At 40.4% G+C, this 20752-nt stretch overlaps 2 protein-coding genes across 3 annotated transcripts in view; one reads left to right on the plus strand and one right to left on the minus strand.

Annotated features, from left to right (window-relative positions):
* Positions 1-445: 445 nt before the first annotated feature.
* On the plus strand, positions 446-8124 carry gap43 (growth associated protein 43). The gene is made up of 3 exons (XM_073817811.1): positions 446-653; positions 4872-5424; positions 7568-8124. The coding sequence occupies exons 1-3, from the start codon at positions 624-626 to the stop codon at positions 7633-7635; spliced, it is 651 nt and encodes a 216-aa protein (XP_073673912.1). The 5' UTR covers positions 446-623; the 3' UTR covers positions 7636-8124.
* Positions 8125-10611: 2487 nt separating this feature from the next.
* lsamp (limbic system associated membrane protein) overlaps positions 10612-20752 on the minus strand; it is a 180021-nt gene continuing 169880 nt past the window's right edge. For both annotated transcript variants that reach the window (XM_073817540.1, XM_073817539.1), the window contains 5 exons: positions 19616-19741; positions 17132-17263; positions 16812-16932; positions 12888-13036; positions 10612-12769 (listed from right to left, as the gene is read on the minus strand). In XM_073817540.1, coding sequence (XP_073673641.1) covers positions 12672-12769; positions 12888-13036; positions 16812-16932; positions 17132-17263; positions 19616-19741 — 626 coding nt within the window. In that variant the 3' untranslated portion in view covers positions 10612-12671. The remainder of the gene's footprint in view (positions 12770-12887; positions 13037-16811; positions 16933-17131; positions 17264-19615; positions 19742-20752) is intronic.

Consider the following 20752-nt stretch of genomic DNA (forward strand, 5'->3'; position numbering starts at 1 on the left):
GAGATGTTCCGCGTGGGCCGGAAAGAGTCCCGGAGGAATCGGCCGGTCAGAAATGAGCGACAGCCGGAGAGAAAGAGCCCCGAGAGGAGCGGATCCACACCCCGGGCGATCACATGGGCATCGATTCAGAGCCGTTACCATGTGAACGCAGCTCTGAAAGTACAGGCAGCCTTAATATGGTCCGTTCCTGCATTACAGTCACAAAGCTCTATTAACCCTTTAGCAGCAAGGGGACCACCGCCCAGATCCACAGCAGGCCGGACCCTCAGCAGACACATTGCTGCTATTCAATCATTCATACCGAGTGTGATCAGGGCGGGGCCGCGCGCGCGTGTGAGTGTGTGTGTGCGCGCGAGGGGCGGGCGCAACGGGTTCATCGGCGCGTGTGCGCGCGTGTGAGAGTGAGGGAGGGGGTTTATAGGGTGGGATTATTCTCATTGTTGGCAGTGGCAGCGCAGACAGACAGACAGTGTGACTGAGGCTCAACTGTGATGAGTTTAAGCATCAGAATCATCAGCTGTTGATACAGCCGGTGTGTGAGAGAGAGAACGAGAGAGAGAAGAGAGAGAGAGAGAGAGAAGAGAAAAGGAAGAAACAGAGCGAGACGCTGAAAGGATACGACTATGCTGTGCTGTATCAGAAGAACTAAGCCGGTAAATATCTGGATTTTTCACACTTTTACTACTGTAACCTGTCATGCTGGAGGCTTTCGCTGTGTTTGATCCGACTTGAGAATCTCGATGAAGTGGTTCTGAGCAGCAGCAGTGATGAGACTGTACCTGTCACTCAGGTGTATTTGAGTCCGATGCTGTTTTATATGAGTGCAGTAGTGAAACTGGAGCGAGTGTGTGTGTGTGAGGAGTTTCAGGGTGTGGTGTGTCTGTGTGTGTGTGTGTGTGTGTGTGTGTGTGTGTGTGTGTGTGGGTGAATGATGAGGCTCTCTGAGGAGATCACACACTAATATTAATGTCTCACAGGAATTATAATGATTTCTCTGGAGACGAAAGTTGGCTGTAATGAAGCTTTGATTGCGCTCAGGGCGGGTCTCCGGTGAACGTCTCCGGTGAACGCCTCCGGTGTATGACGGCTTTGCGTCTTAATAAGTGACGAATGGCGCTATGAACAGGAGGTTAGAAGCAAGTTCAAACACATGAGCCGCGCCTCGAGCCGCTTTTGAGGAATCTGCGTGTTAAACATCTTCAGTGTCTTTACTCACGTTAACCGCAGGTGAAGACGCGCGTTCCGCGTCTCTTTTGTTCTTACGCCCCATTGAGCGCAACGCGAGTAGAACGCGAGCGTTGCGTTTAGCGGAGCGTCTGAACCGAGACAGAGAAGTGACACAGACGGGGAGAGAGAGAGACAGACAGCGGGATGGAGCTGTAGACATGAGGAAGATGAAGGGTGTGGTCCTGTCTCACTGCGACCTCCTGCAGAAACACACACACACGCGCGCTCATATCTGTTCCATTCTTTATTTTAATATTGTGGCAGTGAATCAGGTGCAGATCTGACGTGAGCGCGTTTTAATGGCGCCTGAATATTCATGAGTGTGCGTCAGTGCAGGTGAATTATAAAAGCGACCTAAAGATTTTCAGGCGTGTCTCGAGTCTCGTGTGTGTGTGAGAAAGAGAGAGAGTGTGTGTCTGTCGTGGGTTTTGTGAGTGTGAGTGTGTAGTGGGTTTAGTGTGTGTGTGTGTGTGTGTGTGTGTGTGTCGTGGGGGCGGGTGGATTTAAGGTGTGGCTCCTTCCACAAATGCTGCAAGACTCTGTGCTGATGTATCCTGCATGATTTTTTTTCTTATGAGTATTTATAAAGAGAACATGCCATTCTATCACGTTTTATCCATTTTACATGCACAAATGTTTCTTCATAATCAGCTGAGCTCAGATCCTCCTCTATGGTCTGATCTGAAATATTCCTTCTGACTCCAGATTCTGAATGTGAACGTCTCGCTCGTCTCCATATGAGCAACCGGTTGATCTGAAAACCGCTCATTTCTGTCTGCTTCTGTGATTGTCGTTTAGACACTGGCAGTCACTTCAGAGCCTCAAGGCTTTTGTTTTAGCGTGACCTTTGAACCCAGCAACCAAAACCCAGTTAGGCTCTCGGCAGAGCTCGGATTAAATGATGTGTGACGATCCGGCGTTCTGTCACGGCCTCGTAAACGTGAGTTACGATCAGGCCTCGATTGAGTCCTTCAGTTAGTGTCAGTCCTGTCAATCTTCTCCACTGGACACGCCCTCTTTTTCCTGACAGAAGAGATTGGTCACGGCGTCCGGCAACACTGCCATCATTTCTGTTTAATGTGGTGAAGCATCATATACAATTATTGCAGAAATATTATTTGTTGAGTGTGGAACATGTTCAATCTTTCATAAAATTTGAATCACATCAAACACTTCTTTTCAATTTTTAATTGCTTTTATTTTTATAGTAGCTGTTATAATAATTCTGACGTTTATTGAGCCGTTAACAAGCTTCAGCTCAGAGATCAGCTGATGATGTCAGGATGTGTGTGTGAATGTGACTCACGAGAATGACTCACACTCACTGACATCACACACACACACACACACACACACACACACACACACACACACACACACACACACACACACACACACACACACACACACACACACACACACACACACACACTCTCTCATCACTGGGCGTTCAGTGTTTGTACCTGAGCAACAGGTCCAGAGTGAGTGCTGTGAGTGACTAACACCTGTTGACCATCACAGCGCCATCAACAGGTGCATTTACACTCACTGCACCTTCAGCTTTCATCAGATACACCACTGTAACTGCACTGGACATTCACTGAGTAAATTAGACATAAAAACACCTAGATGAAGATGAACGATGCCATCAGGAGCCTCCTCATCTGGACGGCTCAGATATCTGCGGGTCTGACAGCTGGAGATGAGTTTATTGATGGTTATTGATTCGAGTGCAGTTGCATCCACAGGTTACAAGGTTAAATATCAGAACAGATGTCGTATAAACCGCCGCTCAGACGCACAAACCGCAACAGAATAAATATGCAAAAATGACATCACTTTCTGCAGTCCATTTGCAGATTGCATATATAAATAAAAAAGTGTTTCCAAATGAAATTGCCTTCATCTCGCATTATGCCATTCATTTGGCTTCTGTTGACTTGATTTTAATTTTGCATTTATGATTTAAAACTTATATTTTCATCTGCTACTTTTAAGTTTGTTGTTTGAATGTATTTGTCATGCATTATGTCACACATTTTTTTCATTTTATGCTTGCTTTTTTCATTAGACACATTTCAGTATTAAATTAAAAGGCCCTCGGTGGACAAAAGCCTCCCTGGATGCGGATGATCAAGGTAAATATTGAGTCTTTCTCCCTGATTCTCCATTCAGACGCCACTCTTTTCTTATCCTTTGCTTTTAGCTTGGCTGTGCTATGCTGATATTTATCACTGATATGAAGAAGTTTAGCTGAATTATATCTGACGTTGGTCTGGAGCAGAAAACACTGGTGTGATCCTGAGAGACATAACCTCAGCCTGAACTTCGGCGCTAATGGCTCTAATCACGTCTGGATGAGTCTCAGCAGGAAACGTTGAGTTTGTGCATGTGTGTGCATCACAGACGTGTTCGGCCATCTGAGACGTGTAAAGTCATCTGATAAATGTGTGTCGAGTTCCATCTGGATAATTATGTCCGTGCCAAAAATTTTAATTCAACTCCTAAGAATCAGGTTCTTTAGAAACTAATTAAAGACAGAGGCAGAGTGTTTTCCCACTTGTTCTCTGGTTAGTGAAGATGAGACGCTCAGATCTGTGTCTCGGCTCCCGCTGATCCTTCGTGTCGCTCGGCGCTGAGACGCTTGTAATCGGGGGATTGCGGCAGCTGAGCGTCCTTCTGAGCGTCAGATCCACATTCATTAACAGCGTCTATTAAAATCACTCTCAGTCTGAAAGCTCTAAAGCTCATTCAATTAAAGCATCGCAATCGTACGTCCAGATGCCTGATGGGAAGTTACTTTCCTTCGGCCGCTCGCTGGGGGTTTGTAGCATCGGAAACACTTCCTCCAGATGTCAAAAAAAGCGTAGACATAACAACATCTCGCTCTCCTCTGCATCTCACTCAGGCTTGCTTCCTAATCTATCTTTCTGATAAACGTGGCACTGTATGCTGTGAATATGTGAATAATCGCTTATGCTCTTCTGTTGTTATTCACTTTGGATAAATCATCTGCAAAATACATGAATGCAATTGTAACGGATCACTTGATTCGGATCCGTGTCCAGTCCATGCTGTTTCTGGATACTCGAGCTTAGCTGGAATAGTCAGTTTTCTACCGAAGCCTGTTTCCGCCATGGAATTAAAAAAAGAAAAAAAAAAAAAAGTTGGTTTTAACTTTAAATCTTACAACGTGGACTATGTTTCTGAGTTTATATCTGGCAATTCTGAGTTTATATGAGCACTTGTGACTTTTATTCTCAGAACTGTGAGATAGAAAGTTGTGGCAGAAACAAGCTTCCATAGTAATCTCTTTTTCAGGCTAAAGGGATCGTTCACCTAAAATTCATCATTTCCGTAATCATTTCCTCAACTTCCTCAAAGTTGCTGGTCCCCATTGAGTTCCATAATACAAAAAAATATTCTTCAAAATATCTTCTTTTGCGTACAGAGGAGAGAAACTCATACAGGTTTGGAAGAGAAAACAAATGAAGGCAAAATTTAAATTTTTTAGTGAACTATCCCTTTAACTAGTATCATGATGGAGCAACGGTTTGTTAGTAGTAATCTTAGATCAATGACCTGAAAAAGACATGGTTTGACAGGTGAGTGTGTGTCTGACGGTCTTGTGTTTCTGGTCTCAGGTTGAGAAGAACGAAGAGGCCGATCAGGAGATCAAGCAGGATGGAACCAAACCGGAGGAAAACGCCCACAAGGCCGCCACCAAGATCCAGGCCAGCTTCCGCGGGCACATAACCCGGAAAAAGATGAAGGACGGAGAGAAAGAGGAGGAGAACGGCACCGTTCCGGAGGAGTCGGCCGAGACCGAGGAGGAGGAGAAGAAGGAGCGAGTCTCTCCGTCCGAGGAGAAGCCGGCCGAGGTTTCCACGGAAACAGCGGAGGAGAGCAAACCGGCCGAGCAGCCCAACTCGCCCGCTGCGGAAGCCCCGCCCACCGCTGCCGCTGACCCCGCCCCCTCAGACACGCCCGCTAAAGAGGAAGCGCAGGAGCAGCAGCAGGAAGCGGAAAAGCCAAAAGAAGCAGAGAATACGGCGGCCGCGGCCCAGAACCCCGCCGACGATGTAAACGCACAGAAGGAGGAGGAGAAGGAGGAGGAAGCCAAACAAGCCGATGTGCCTGACGCCGCTGCCGCTACCGCCGCCGAGAGCCAGGAAACAGACCAAATAGACAAAAAAGGTGCGTCAGAAAGAGTTTGAGCTCTGAAATCATCATTGTGAGTGTGTGTGGAGAGTAAAACACAACATCTGGAAGTATATCCGACAGAGGGTTAGTTCACTAGTTTCATCAGTTTAACCCCTGCTGCTAGATTCGTTGAACTACAAGCTGTTCAAAAATTTAGCATTTTGTCCAAAACAACTTCTGGGCTGTACACTCTAGAAAATAAAGGTTCTTAATTTAGCATCTGTGGTTCCATTAGAAACTTTAACATACATGGAAAATTTCCTTTGCACAAAAGGTTATTTATTGAAAAAAGTTTTTTACGATGTTCTTCACACTGAGAGAAAAAACGGTTCTTTTAAAGGGGTCATCGGATGCCCATTTTCCACAAGTTCAATAGTAGTGTAAATAAACACCCTTTTACCTTGTCAAAATCAGCTCTGCAAAACATCAGCTCATATTAAGACATGGCCCCTTTAAATGGCACTGAGCTCTGCTCGCCCCGCCCCTCTCTGGGATTAAGTTTTCTTTAGCCGTGTTTATCGTCGAAACTTGCCAACAAGCACATTATTAAGAAAGACCATTTGCAAAGATGCATAAAAACCCTTATCCTCACTTCTGCTGTGGGTGAAGCTGCATCAGGAACGATTCACACGAACACAGACGCATATGTAGATCGGGATCTGCGCTTTCCATTTCCACCTGATTTTAAAAAGGGGATATTACTTCTAAAGATTAAAAAAATACCACTGGGTGGATGTTTATCATTGTAGGGTGGTTGTGTTCACAAACTGACACACATTAATGTTCAAACAACATGGAAAAGTTAGTTTTGCACCCGATGACCCCTTTAAGAACTGATCACTCAAAGGTTGTTTAGGAAACTAAAAAAGTTTCTTCCATGGCATCACTAGGAAAACTCCCTTATGAAACATTTATTTTTAAGAGTGTAACGTTATAGAAGAACCATTTTTGGTTACTCAAGGAACCTTTCAGTCAAGTTTTCTTTCAAAAAATCTAAAGAACCATCTTCCACTATCCACCTTATTTTTCTTGTAAGAGCAGGTGCGGCCATTTGTAAATTTTATGGGTCTGGCTTCTGGTCTTTTTATGTGTTAAAAACATCTCGTTTTGCTGCTCGATATTGCAAATTGTTGAGTTACTGTATTATTTTAATTCTGAACACCCTGGTTTGTAGTTCAAACTGTCTGCATGTTGTTATTCTTCTTGTTATTTCCCTGTAGTGGTTAATGAACTGAAAGCCATACGCTTACCTCCGCATTGAAGAATAAGATGGATAAAGAACCTTTTGTGTAAAGCAAAGTTTCCATGGATGTTAAAAGGTTTTCATGGAACCGTCAGTGCCAATAAGAAATATTTAAATTTTTCTTAAAAAAATGTTTTCTTAGTTTGAACAATATTTGAATAAACTAAAGAAACTTTTATACTATATAGAAGCTTTTAGAATATAAAAAAACTTCTTTGAGATTTCAATGACACATGAACCACACCATAATACTGATGAGAAATTTAATTTGAATATATCAGTGTATGAAGTTACTATTATTAACCCCATTGGAATAAATCGATTGGATGAAGTTCCTTTCAATTCATAGCTCATGATTGCTCAAAATATTGCTCTACATTTTTTGAAACCTACATATTAAATCCATCAAAATCAACCTACTCTTGGTAAATACTTTCAGATGTTAAAGTGATCCATTTTTTTAAATGCTGCAGTGGCTGGTCAGTAGACGCACATCTATTCATGTTCACCAACAAAATTTAGTCCAGAAGTGTGTGAGATGTGGGGAAAAGGCAGATATTTTACTAAAGTTGTTAGACACTAATTTTCCAAGCAGTATTTGGCGTTCACACACACCCGGGTCAAAATGACCCCAACATGAAACGTGTATATATAAATGTATTTGTATATGCGATACGTATCTAAAAAGGTTAAGAACTGTGCAGAAAATCCATTTGTGTGAACGTGAGTCTTCGTGAATCCATTTGCAGTGGAGAGCTGCGGTTAGACTGAAAGCTCTTGGTGTTTCCGCCACGTTCACCAGACAAAGTGTTCAGTAATGGAGCATTAACTGGCGGTTCATCAGCGGTTTGTGAGTGTGTCAGGAAGTGAAGCTGTTTCTTGTGGTGTTTGCAGAGGCCGTGGAAGACTCCAAACCAGCAGAGGAGGCCGTTTCGGACGCCGGCAAAGAGGAGAACGTTTAACGGACGACCAGTGAAATGTAAAATCCTAAGTAATCGACAGACTGCTCTTGACGACAAAGACGGTCTGTTTTTATGTTTGTCCTCTCTTTTCTGGTGTGGCAATGATTTTCTGACGTTTGGAGGGAGTTTTCCAGTGCGGATCGATCGCAGACGGACACCAACCTCCGTCCGTCCGGCTCTTTTACGCTGGCGATCCGGCTCTTCTGCGTCCATCCGTCCGCCGTCCGGAGCTCATCGCATGAGAATCCTTCCTCCAGAGACGAGAACCTTCTCACACGCACCCAACTAATACATGTGGCTTCTTTTCATGTCCTTGGTGTTGTTATGAGCGTTTAATTGGAGATATTGCTGCACTGATGTTAAAAATTCTGAAAATCCAACAAAAAGAAAAAGCGCCAGCCTTTCTGTTCAAGTGAGTTTGAATCTAAGGAGTAAAATCGTGGAAAATGGTTTCATGTCTGTTTTCAAAATAAAGAAATGTGCCAATTACGTTCACCGCACGCGTCCTTCTTTCGGCCGATTGGTCTGATCGCATTCATTTCTAGAACACAGATTGTTTGAAGAAACAGAATCCATAATGCACACTTCAAAAAATCTAATATTACAAATTCAGATTCGCTTTACAAAATGGCAATAGTATTATTCAGCACTGCAGAAAATGCTTTTCTTAGATTTTTTTGTCTCGTTTCCTGCCAAAATATCGAAAAATTCATAAATCAAGAAGGATTTTCTAGATGAGTAAAAATTTCTTTTTCAGAAAAAACAAGTCAAAAAGTTTAACGTTTTTGCTTAAAACAAGCAAAATAATCTGCCAATAGGGTAAAAAAAAATAATCTTATTACAAACGGAAGACAATATTTTTTTTGCTTACCCCATTGGCAGATTATTTTGCTTGTTCTAAGCAAAAACACTTAATTTTAACTTGTTTTTTTCTGTAAACAAGATTTTTTTTTTTACTTGTCTAGAAAATCCTCCTTGATTTAATAATTTTTAGATAGTTTGGCTGGACACAAGACAAAACATCTAAGTAAGAAAAGCATTTTTTGCAGTGAGATCCACTGAGTTCAGTGTTGGTTCAGGTTAGTTCAATATCAATTATGAAACCAATTCATTTCGGCTGTAAGCAGCTCTAGACAGTAGTTTGTCTGAGGATCTGATCTGCTTTAGATGACACAAGCTCAGAAGTAATCATCAGTACAAATCATGACCTGTTTGAGCTGAAATACTTTGTTTAATCTAGTTTCAGGTTCCCAAATCAGTGTGAATTCAGCAGTTTGGTGTTGCAGTGAATTAACATGCCATAACATTTTGTATTTTATTTCATCATTGCAGCCATCGAAATTGAAATGTTCCTTCAGTAGCTTCAGTTTTCAGCGAATATGAAGACCTGAGAGAATATTAGCAATTCTGTGTGAAAAAAACAAACAATAAAACCAGACCTCCAGCACTTTACTATATGAGTGTAAACAGCGATAACATTATATAAACTCTACAGAATGATTTCACCATCACCATCAGAATCATCTGTTATATAATGCATGATCTATTAAATGATTGGCAAAATCTCACAGTCAGATTAACATGCCATTATTAATGATGGGTCAAAAGTCTGATTTTTTCAGTTTTCCCAGTAACTCGTCATAAATCATTAACCTACAAATTCATATTTCCTCTTATATATGGTAAGGTAAACAGTTTAAAACCATATTAACTGTAATTATTATGTTTACTGTTTAGAGTTCATTTTTAATTTTAAAACTTTTTAAAATTACGTTTGTAATTGTTTTTAATTAAAAACTTGTGTGTGTGTGGGACGTTTATGTATTTTTGGTTTCTTTGATAAATTTAGGATTTTAGTTGAAAATTTAAGTAAAGTGAATTTTAGTTCATCCAATTACCCTCATAAGCGTCATTTTCCCACCAAAAATTCTTCTTCAAAAAATCTTTTTTTTTTCTTAAACCCAAATAAATAAACTAGATGGGGAAAAAAACTTAAAAACACAGACAGCAATGGTAAGTTATACAATTTAAAACCATATTAACTGTAATTGTGTTTAATGTTTTGAGTTAATTTTATTCAAATCAAAGACTTTTTCAAATCAAAAACTTTTTAAAATTACATTTGTAAATTTTTTTAATCAAAAACTTTTGTGTGTGTGTGTGGGATGTTTATGTATTGTTGGTTCTTTGATAAATATATGATTTTAGTTGAAAATCTATGTAAATCCAATTACCCTCATAAGCGTCATTTTCCCACCAAAAATGACAATCTTTTTTTTTAAACCCAAATAAATAAACTAGATGGGGAAAAAAACTTAAAAACACAGACAGCAATATTTTTTCCTGTCCAAAATGTATTTTAAATATTTGCTATATATATATGTGGTAAACATAAAAAGTATTTCAGGGGCAAGAAAATACATTTCCAATGGGTTTATAGCCTACTTTTAATCTTTAATTATCATTATTTTTATTCAAACGTGTTATATGTTCAAAACATTATCAACAAATAAAGTTGCCGGATTTTTTTCAGATGTGAATGTACTTTCTTGAACTGAAATATATGGACACCAAAATATATATTTTTAAAATATATTTAAAAAACATTAGAAAATGTATTTTTTTGCTGTATGGTCTGGATGATTACTGTGCCACAGAGGAAAAGATCAGAGAAAAGTTAGGAGAATGTATAGTTAAAGAAATGTTCTGCAAACTAAAAAAAACTTATATTTGTATTAGATTTTATTTTTATTCTATTGCACGCTTTGGGAACATTCTGGGAATAACCGGTGTTCTCCGAGCGACTGTTAAATCAATTATCCATTCGTTTTAGTTGAATCAAAGTAGCATTTAAGTGTTTGTATTTATATGCAGTCATGTATTATTATATGAAATGACTTTGGAGACCTTTGTAGGATTTCATGAGTTAGTTTCAAATAGAGTTAAGAAACCACAATAACAGCCATTTAAAGGGAATCTAACAATCTTTATATTCCTTTATTTGCATGTTACATGATTAACAGAGTTCATAAGCCTCATTTTCCCACCAAAAATTACAATCTTTTTTTTTCTTAAACCCACTTCAAATACAACAAATGACTTTATTTCCATTTTAAACACTTCATGGGTTCTTTACAGTGCAGAAGGGTTTAAAAAATGACTGCGGTAATTTTAGAGTAAATAAACACAGTTAGAAAATGTTCATTGCTTTTCATGAAGATGTCAGTCGAGCGACCCGGAAAATCGGAGACTCCGGCGTCCCGTAGCAAAAGAGGATCGACAAAAACACACCGTCCAGTTTTCTTGTCATGTTACAGGAGTAAAACACACACACACACACACACACACACACACACACACACACACACACACACACACACACACACACACACACACACTAAACATGGTGAAATTAAAGTCAGCTGATCCTCATTGAGTGTTAAACACACACACACTGCAGTGAAGCTGTACAGAGGCATTCACACTGTCCTGATCCAGACTTCAGGACGCTTTGGATCGGATCAAACCCAAATATCGGTGTTCAGGGCACGAGCGACAGCTTCCGCGGGCTACAGGAGACGCACGACTAGCCCTTAAAATCCAGACGCCCAGCCCGTGTTCACCGCCACGCGCGGGGTCATCCAATCAAGGCATCGGAGCTCACACGCTGAAAGCTTATTGGCTGAGAGAGCTGTCAATCAAAGGGCTGCTGAGCTCATTGCTGTAAACCCAGGAGGGATTCCGAATACTTCTCAAAACATCTTTAATATATGAACGTGTACACAACCTGCTCTCCCAGAACTAAAGATAAATAAATCAGGGACAACGACAAAGAAAACTCCCGTGTGTGTGTGTGGCTTCAGTGTGTTTGTAAATCATCTCTAAAATGGCTTGTTTTATATCGTTTTCTAGAATCGTTTGGCAGTCAGTGGATTCAGCTCATTTCTGTACAACTACTATTAGAATAACTAACGAACAGAAATGATCAGTCTCTATAAATAAGAATAGTAGTGCAGCCGCTTCAAAGGTAAATCTAGTTTTAGAACGAGATATTTAAATATTTGTATTAAAAATCTTTAAGTTTAGTATCTAATTTCGGTTTGTTACAGGAAGCATCAAAGCGCCACCGCAGATAATGAACTACATACGAAGAAACCTGAACTGAAGATCGGTTTCGTTGAGGACATTCGATTCAAAAGAATATTTACAGACGAACGACGCGACGGGATGAGCAGCGAATCCGAGCGAAGCATTCATTGGTGTCGTACAATTCAGAGTTCATACGATTTCACAGACGCGCAGAAGACGAGGTTCGGGACGCGAGGGTCACGCATGTTTTTGGACGAATCTCACGCACTTTAACACGCTAAAAATCAGTCCTCCGAAGTCTACAGGTTTCCCTCCAGAACATTTGTTTTTCACAAGAGAGAACCCTGAAGAAACACCTGCAGATTCGTCTGATGTGGGAGGGGTTTAGTATGTGTGGGTGGAGCTACACGTGTGGGAGGAGTTTGTGGGGGCGGGGTTTGTTCTGCCTCCGCGAAAAGATTCTCCGATCGATCATCGCAAACACCGACGTAAGCGTCTCAAACGTCCCGCGATTGTTCTGATCTCAGAGAATCTCCACGAATGACGCACCAGTTTCCAAAAGTAAACCACATCTAAACAACCTCACGCGATTCTAGCACTCTTTCATTTACATTAGGCAGATTTTGGAACAGGCGGTAGAGCATTATGGGAAAACACAATGAAATGAACCATTTTTCTAGATGACTTGGCTCCGGGTTTCTGTGGTAAATCACATACATGCACTCGAACTGTCGGACAGACGGACAGACGGACAGGCGTCACTGGAAGTCAGCGCTTGAACCGGTTAAATGACAATATTCTTGTCTTCAAAAGAGCACCTTCTTTCTTTTCTCCATGTCATATTTTTTTCCTGATAATAAGACGGTCGTCCTGCCGGGGCGTAACGGTGAGCGTGGATGGACGGATGGAAACAGTCTGAGACGATCGATCGCGTTCAGAGCTGAACATTAACACTTCAGAAGAGCCGAGAGAACGGACAGGAGGAGGAGCCAGAATGATTGACACACGCAGCCCGAGGCGTTGATGTCCCGCCCAGTGCCTGGTTCTGAGAGACAGAGACAGAGACAGAGAGAGAGGAATGGGTTAGCTGTACAGGTTGGTCAATAGCGCCATCTGCTGGTCAACATCTGAACTACATCAGTGAGTGTGAGTGAGATTCTCACTGTAGAGGAACACGCTGGCGTTGTGGATTCCCAGTCTGTTGGTGGCCACACAAGTGTAGTTTCCATAATCGTCCTCTGTGACGTTTGCCACCACCAGCAGCGTACGAGAGCCACTGATCTGAATGTTGACGCTCTGAGAGCTGGACAGTCTGACAAACACAAACACATTGACAGATTATTATGACTGTTTTACATCAGACCAGTGAACCCTAATTACAAATCACCCAAAGCAGTTCAACTGTCAAATACAGTCATGAATGTATCTATTATTTATATTATTTACTGATTTATGTAACCTTAATTAACATTACATTAATGCTTTTGTGTTTATTCATTCATGTTGTTTTTATCATTGTGGAAACAGACGGGATGAATTTCTCCTGTGCAGCGTTGTTATTGTAAAACTATAACTCCATTAAAATTGTTTTTTTGTTAATTGAAATTAAATATAAATACTGAAATAAACTATACATACTAGATGGAAAAAAAAAACTAAAAAAACACAGACAGCAATATTTTTTTTTCTGTCCAAAATGTATTTTAAATATTAGCTAAATATATGTGGTAAACTACGGAGCCCCTAAAAGGTCATGGTGGTGGAAAACATTTAGGGGTGGGTGGAAATAAATTGAGGTGGTGAAAAAAAAATTAAGGGTGGGTAGAAATAAAAAAATCGGGGTGGTGAAAAAAAAATTAAGGGTGGGTAGAAACAAATTGGGGTGGGTAGAAAAAAAATCGGGGTGGTGAAATTTTTTTTTTGGGAGGGGGGTAGAAAAAAAAAATCGGTGGTGAAAAAAAAATTAAGGGTGGGTAGAAAAAAATCAGGGTGGTGAAAAAATATATTTTACTTTTTTTTTTTTGCGTTCCCTCGCAAAACCAGTTAAGTTCGGACAAACACTTCCTGTTTACAGCTTGCAGTGGTTCATCCAGCTCCAAATGTTCACAATGGAGCGGTTCATAGAGCTTTATTTTGAACTTGGACTCAAGTAAAGAAATACATTTCGTTCAAGGCACAGCTCTGGGACACTCTAAAACGCTTATTATTATTATTATTATTATTATTATTATTATTATTATTTTATTTTGTCTGACAAACAGAAAAAACTAAAATTAAGCCAGATTTTTCGTATCCTATTAAGAAGGAGGGATAATAGAAATACAGTGTTTTTAATGTATTTTTGGTTTTTATTGTAGCGGCATGTTTAGGATTAATCTAGTAATCTGTCAAATTATGCCGCGTTCCAGGCAACCCGTTACCCGTGTTTTTCCAACCTTCTACCCGTGAAAGTGCACTGGAACGGCAGTCAAACCTGTGATTTCCCACTCGTGAACTCGTACTAGATCGATGTACTCCCAGTTATGTTCTGACGTAACATAGCTCGCGAAACCACAAAGTCAGCCCTAATGGGTGCAGTGTTTATTCAAGTGGTACACAGTGGAAAAATAGAGCTTAGGACAATATAACGTTGCAATCAAATTAATAATAATATAAAAATAATAATAATTAATAAATGCACCCAGGCAGTTTGGCGTAACTTGCCTGGAACGCTACAAAGTCGTGAGTCGTGGTTTGAAGTGGTGGTTTACGAGCTCAAAAACCTGCCTGGAACGCAGCATTAGCTACAATAGAGTTTCTTCATGCTGTTTGGCTGTTGCACAGGCTAGGCTATATTTCTTGCAAATATACATCTTACATGAGACACAGCGACCCCTATTGTGATAACAGAGGAAAGAAATATGTTTTTATTTTGTTTATATTTCCACTATAACAGCAAAACATTACTAATTGCCTTTGTTATCTCTAGACAGCTTGAAAGGTCTTCTTAAATAAAACTATCGAAAACTAATGTGTGTTTATTTAATTCATATAAATCCAACAAGTGGTACGTACAGTCTCTCTCCCGAATAAAGCCTGCAGGCAATTTACCCCCAAAGAAGAAAGCGATACGACTGATTCAATAGGCTAATCAATAACATACAATTTATAGGCTGTATAATCGGACTAAAGTATCAAGGCTGCGCATGTGAAACAAATATTAAAGCAAGCTCATTTGTTTTTAACAAACGAACAAACAATAGGATACGAAAAATCTGGCTTAATTTGAGTTTTTTTCTGTTTGTCAGACAAAATATAATAATAATAATAATAAGCGTTTTAGAGTGTCCCAGAGCTGTGCCTTGAACGAAAAATTGACTGTATTTCTTTATACTTGAGTCCAAGTACAAAATAAAGCTCTATGAACCGCTTCACTGTGAACATTTGGAGCTGTATGAACCACTGCAAGCTGTAAAGTAAAAAGGAAGTGTTTGTCCGAACTCAACTGGTTTTGTGAGGGAACGCAAAAAAAAAAAAAAAAAAATAAATAAATAATTTTCCACCACCATGACTTCTTAGGGGCTCCTCAGTAAACAGTGGAACTTCATTAAACATATTTTTGAAATTCATATACAAACATAAATTTAAAATAGTATTTCAGGAGCAAGAAAATACATTTCCAATCTTATGGTTTATAGCCTACATTTAACATTTATTTATTATTTTTATTCAAACGTGTTATATGTTCACACATTTTACAGACAACAAATAAAGTTGCTGGATTTTTCTTCAAATGTGAAATATGAATGTACTTTTTTGAAATGAAATATATAATATGTAAAGAAACCCTCTGCTCAATTCTAACTTTAAAAAAAAAATGTATATATATATACTTTTGCACCTGCCGTACAACAGGGAGATACCAAAAGACCACTAAACCTATCCATTTGAACTTGACTGACTGAATATCTACTGTTTGTATCCATTAAAAAACTAATACACAAATTCAAAATACAGCAAATACATTCTAAATCTGTTGAAACACATCGATGTGAAGGTTCGACAAAGACGGGATCAGCGAACTCTGTCAGTGTAGCCTGATGCTCATAAACACCGAGCCTCACTCCTCTTCTATGGGTGAGCATCCATTATAAAACACTCACAGGACAATAATTTGGACAACTAGGCAAATGTTTTGAAATTTCACGCAAAATCAGAGGGATCAGAGCCCCGAGAGCGTGCATAGTTTGTGAATCAATAGCGGACTTACGCGTATCTAATGTACGACTCTGATATACGCGAGTGTTATTCATTAGGCACGTGCAAGTTCGTTATTATTACACTAATCGTATTTACCTGTACATTAACGCTACGGTTTGCTTCATGCATGCAGCCGAGAGATGTAACAGTAGTTTGCGTACAGTGTTTGGAAGTTTTGAGCCGCCATTCAGTCTGTATTTAACAGTGCGATCAATCACAGAACAGGAGAGAGGCTGTGCTTTTATTATTTTCATTTAGCATATTAATAATGAAATTAAACAGTTATAGAATAATATTTAAATTAATTTTAAGATATCTGGCGGCTCCCCTTGAGGATCACTGAGGCCCCCTAGTGGGTCGCGACCCCCCGGTTGGGAACCGCTGTTATAAGGTATATTTGAAGTTTTAATTTAAATTTGTTTGAATTTTGAGTTTTTTTATAACATGCAGTAGAAGAATAATAAGGCAAAACAAATGTTTTGGTTAATAAAAAAGGTTTAAAAATGAATACTTGTCATGTCAGGCATAGGGGGGCCTTGCAAAATTGACCGGAGAAGGAGCGGGGCCGCGGAGTAAAAAAGGTTGGGAACCCCTGATATAGACAACAAAATTTAAGATTTTGAAATATATTTAAAACTTTAGAAAATGTATTTTTTGCCGTATGGGCTGATGATTACTCTACCGCAGAGGAAAAGAACAGAGATCAGAGAAACATTAGGAGAATGTTAAGTTAGAGGAATGTTATGCAAACTAAAAAGAAAAATTCTATTTGTATTAGATTTTATTTTTATTCTATTGCACGCTTTGGGAACGTTCTGGGAATAACCGGTGTTCTCTAAACGACTGACCTGCGCTCATCTCTGTACCACTCAAACTCCGGCTGAGGAACCGCAGATGCCTCACAGTGCAGGACTCCAGCCTGACCCACCGGCGTCTCAGAGCTCCTCACCTCCTTAATGTACGGCGGGTCTGTGGTGACACACATAATCTGATCTCATACACAGAAGGAGACACACAGTCTGATCTCATACACGGGAGACGTGACACACATCAGTCTGATCTCACACACAGGAGACGAGACACACATCAGTCTGATCTCACACACAATCTGATCTAACACATGCAGAACGAGACACACACATAAGTCTGCTTTCAAACATCTACTTACAGTTCACCACCACATTGACGTATTTGACATCAGGAGTGGAGACATCATTGCTTGCTTTACACTCGTAACGTCCGGCCTGAGAACGAACGATCCCAGAGATCTCCAGATACTCGCCCACATCCAGAGCTTCGGCTGACAAACACAAACACACCATCATCATCATCATCATCATTATCCAGCAGAGGGCGCATGTGAGGCTCCTCAGACACATGCATCACACTACTAACTTCAGCACTAACAGAAAACATCATATTCCTACAACATTATCAAACCAGATTAAACTAAATCAAACTAATAAAACATGAAAAGCTGCTGAGATTGAGTTGAGGATACAGAACATGAGCAACAGATTCAAAACATCAGACCATCAGGAGCTTCAGTGATCAGATCATGTTCATCATTAATTAAATCATTATCTCTCTCTCTTTCTCACACACACACACACACACACACACACACACACACACACACACACACACACACACACACACACACACACACACACACAGACACATGCTCTCTCTCTCTCAGAACTGATCTGGTCAGCTTTTCATCAGGAAGTTGAAAAGCGTTTCAGAACACAAGTGAGTGGAGGGGGCTCATCTGCATACTCATGTTTTATTCATGAGCATCATTTACCACAGTGAGGCACAATGCATTTATTTAGTGAATACTAATTTATGTAAAACCATAAAATTGGCAAAGTTCAGCAAAACTGAAAGATCACAGACACACAATAAATACACATAATAACACACACCTCTCCTGATTCTCATGCTCATTTATTCATATCAACACAGTTGCAGTTTATTCCTCTCTCTCTCTCTCTCTCTCTCTCTCTCTCTCTCTCTCTCACACACACACACACACACACACACGTTTGTTTTTGTGAATTGTGGGGACATTCCATAGGCGTAATGGTTTTTATACTGTACAAACGATATTTGCTATCACCCTACACCTACCCTACACCTAAACCTAGCCCTCACAGGAGATTGTGCATATCTTTACATTCTCAAAAAAACTCATTGTGCATGATTTATAAGCCTGTTTCCTCATGGGGACCTGAGAAATGTCCCCACAAGGTCAAAATCTACTGGTATTCCTATCCTTGTGGGGACATTTGGTCCCCACAACGTGATGAATACAAGGACACACACACACACACACACACACACACACACACACACACACACACACACACACACACACACACACACACACACACACACACACACACACACACACCTGTGTTCTGATTGCTTTAATGCATCCATTAATACTCGTTCTTCCTTACGCAGTGTTAATGAGCAGGTAATGAGCAGGATGAACATACATGAGATGATGAGATCTGATGTTGGACACAGGAAATGTTCAAACTTTTCATGACTAAGAACAGATGTGTGTGCTGTCTGTGTATGTGTTCATCACTAACATGAATTCTTGACTGTAAATGTGTGTGATTTCAACTGTAAAGTGTGTAGATCGTGCTGCAAAAGTTGATGAACTTCTGACATCTTTCCTCTGAGTTTGATTAAACTGAACATGAATCTGAAGTCTCTGACTATCCGAGAAAATAAACTAGAGCTGGAAGAGTTTTCAAAGACATTTTCAAAGTTTGAGAAACGCAACTGAATCGATTCGATCACAGTCATGTGATGCACGGTGTCTCCTCTGACTGAGCCACTCAGGACTGGTTTAGAACTGGTTTAATGTTACAGCAAACACTGATAACACTTGATTAATGTTCCAGCTGTTAAAAGGACTCTGTCTCTGACCTTTAGTGACCTTCTGTGGAAAAGAGGATCTCCAACCATTACAGCATCGATCCACAAGCACACACACACACACACACACACACACACACACACACACACACACACACACACACATATACACACAGACACACACACACACACACACACACACACACACACACACACACACACACACACACACACACACACACACACACACACACACACACACACACACACACACACACACACACACACACACAGGTGGTCAATACTTTAAACAGCATTCAGCTCTTTTCAGTAAATGTGGCTCCCAGCACGTCAGCAGCAGTCGATGAGAAAGCTCTTCAGGACAACAGATACACCGTGAACATGAAACTGCTGATCAACACACACACACACACACACACACACACACACACACACACACACACACACACACACACACACACACACACACACACACACACACACACACACACACACACACACACGATCAAACCACAGCTGCTCCACATGAATCACACACTTCTCTCACTGACACTCTTTCGACTTCCTGTCTGACAGAAGGAGAACATGCTGACAGAATCCAGGTCAGAGCGTTGAAGGTTTTTCCTGTGAGTCTGAAGGTCTGAAGGGCATCTGAGGTGTTCTGGGTGATGTGTGTGATCTGAAGCACACATAGTTTAATAAGAGATTAGCCGGCAGCTGATTGGCTGTCTCTCACCTGATGGGTTGAGCAGTCTCCAGGTGATGGAGGGATCTGGCCTCCCATTGGCCAAACACGTCAACGTCACGTTACTGCCCTCGTTCACAGTGATGTCTTCCGAAACTTTATAGATGATGGGAGGAACTGAGAGAGAAAAACAGAGCAGAACAACATCAGCGGGAGAGATGCTGGGAGATTTGTGTTGCCGATAACACACACAGGTACACACACATCAGAGTGTCGCTCACAAACATCTGCTTGACCTTGTAACACACACACACACACACACACACACACACACACACACACACACACACACACACACACACACACACACACACACACACTCATAATAAACTCTGTTGCGTTTAATGCAGATGTTGCAGAGCAGCAATAAAGCCAAACGCGTGGAAATATCACACTCACATCATCTGTTATGAGCCGCAGACACACTCATCCATTATTCTAACACACGTCTGATCAATGCGCACACAATTTCACATATTCATCAAAACCATGTGCCATTTAATGAAGCGCTTTGTCATTTTCTTGATTTACTCTGAGATCCAGACGAACACCAACTCTAGAGCTGCAGCTTCAGCAACACAAACCTGCAATAAATCAGCGGCGAGAGACAGAGATTCATCTGCAGCACATCTGCCTCCTGCAGCGCTCAAACGCATTCATCTGTGTCTGTCTGTCAATCATCCTGATCTCTGATCAGACCCCGCCCCTTATACCTGAAACTCCACCCCAGTCTCCTCCCACATACACTCATCTACACCACAGTACTCATCAGCAGTGCTGGGGAAAGTTACTTTTAAAAGTAATGCATTACAATATTGCATTACTCCCTAAAAAAGTAACTAATGACTTTTTATGGAAAGTAATGCATTACATATTTTAAATCTGAGCAGGGCTTGCTTGTTTGTTTTTAATATAAAAAGTTCTATTTTCAGCAAACATAAAAGCGCTTTCACACCAAAAAGGTTAAGGAAAAATAAAATGACACCTGTACAGTAGAACACAGGAGAAGAATGTTCAACACTCTTCAGCAATAAAAAACAAAAAAAAAAACGCACAAATGTTAGTTTATCTAAAGTCATTTTCGCTTATTAATATGGCTGAAATTAATCATCAACGGTCAGCAGCAAA

Source organism: Garra rufa, chromosome 14 (genome assembly GCF_049309525.1).
Source record: "Garra rufa chromosome 14, GarRuf1.0, whole genome shotgun sequence".
NCBI classification, from domain to species: domain Eukaryota; kingdom Metazoa; phylum Chordata; class Actinopteri; order Cypriniformes; family Cyprinidae; genus Garra; species Garra rufa.

What these genes read in the sequence shown, in the direction of transcription:
- gap43 (XM_073817811.1), top strand. Translation starts at nt 624, where the DNA reads ATGCTGTGCTGTATCAGAAGAACTAAGCCG. An exon ending in GTATCAGAAGAACTAAGCCG is followed by an intron (nt 654 to 4,871) that starts GTAAATATCTGG and finishes TTCTGGTCTCAG; the next exon opens with GTTGAGAAGAACGAAGAGGC. An exon ending in AGACCAAATAGACAAAAAAG is followed by an intron (nt 5,425 to 7,567) that starts GTGCGTCAGAAA and finishes TGGTGTTTGCAG; the next exon opens with AGGCCGTGGAAGACTCCAAA.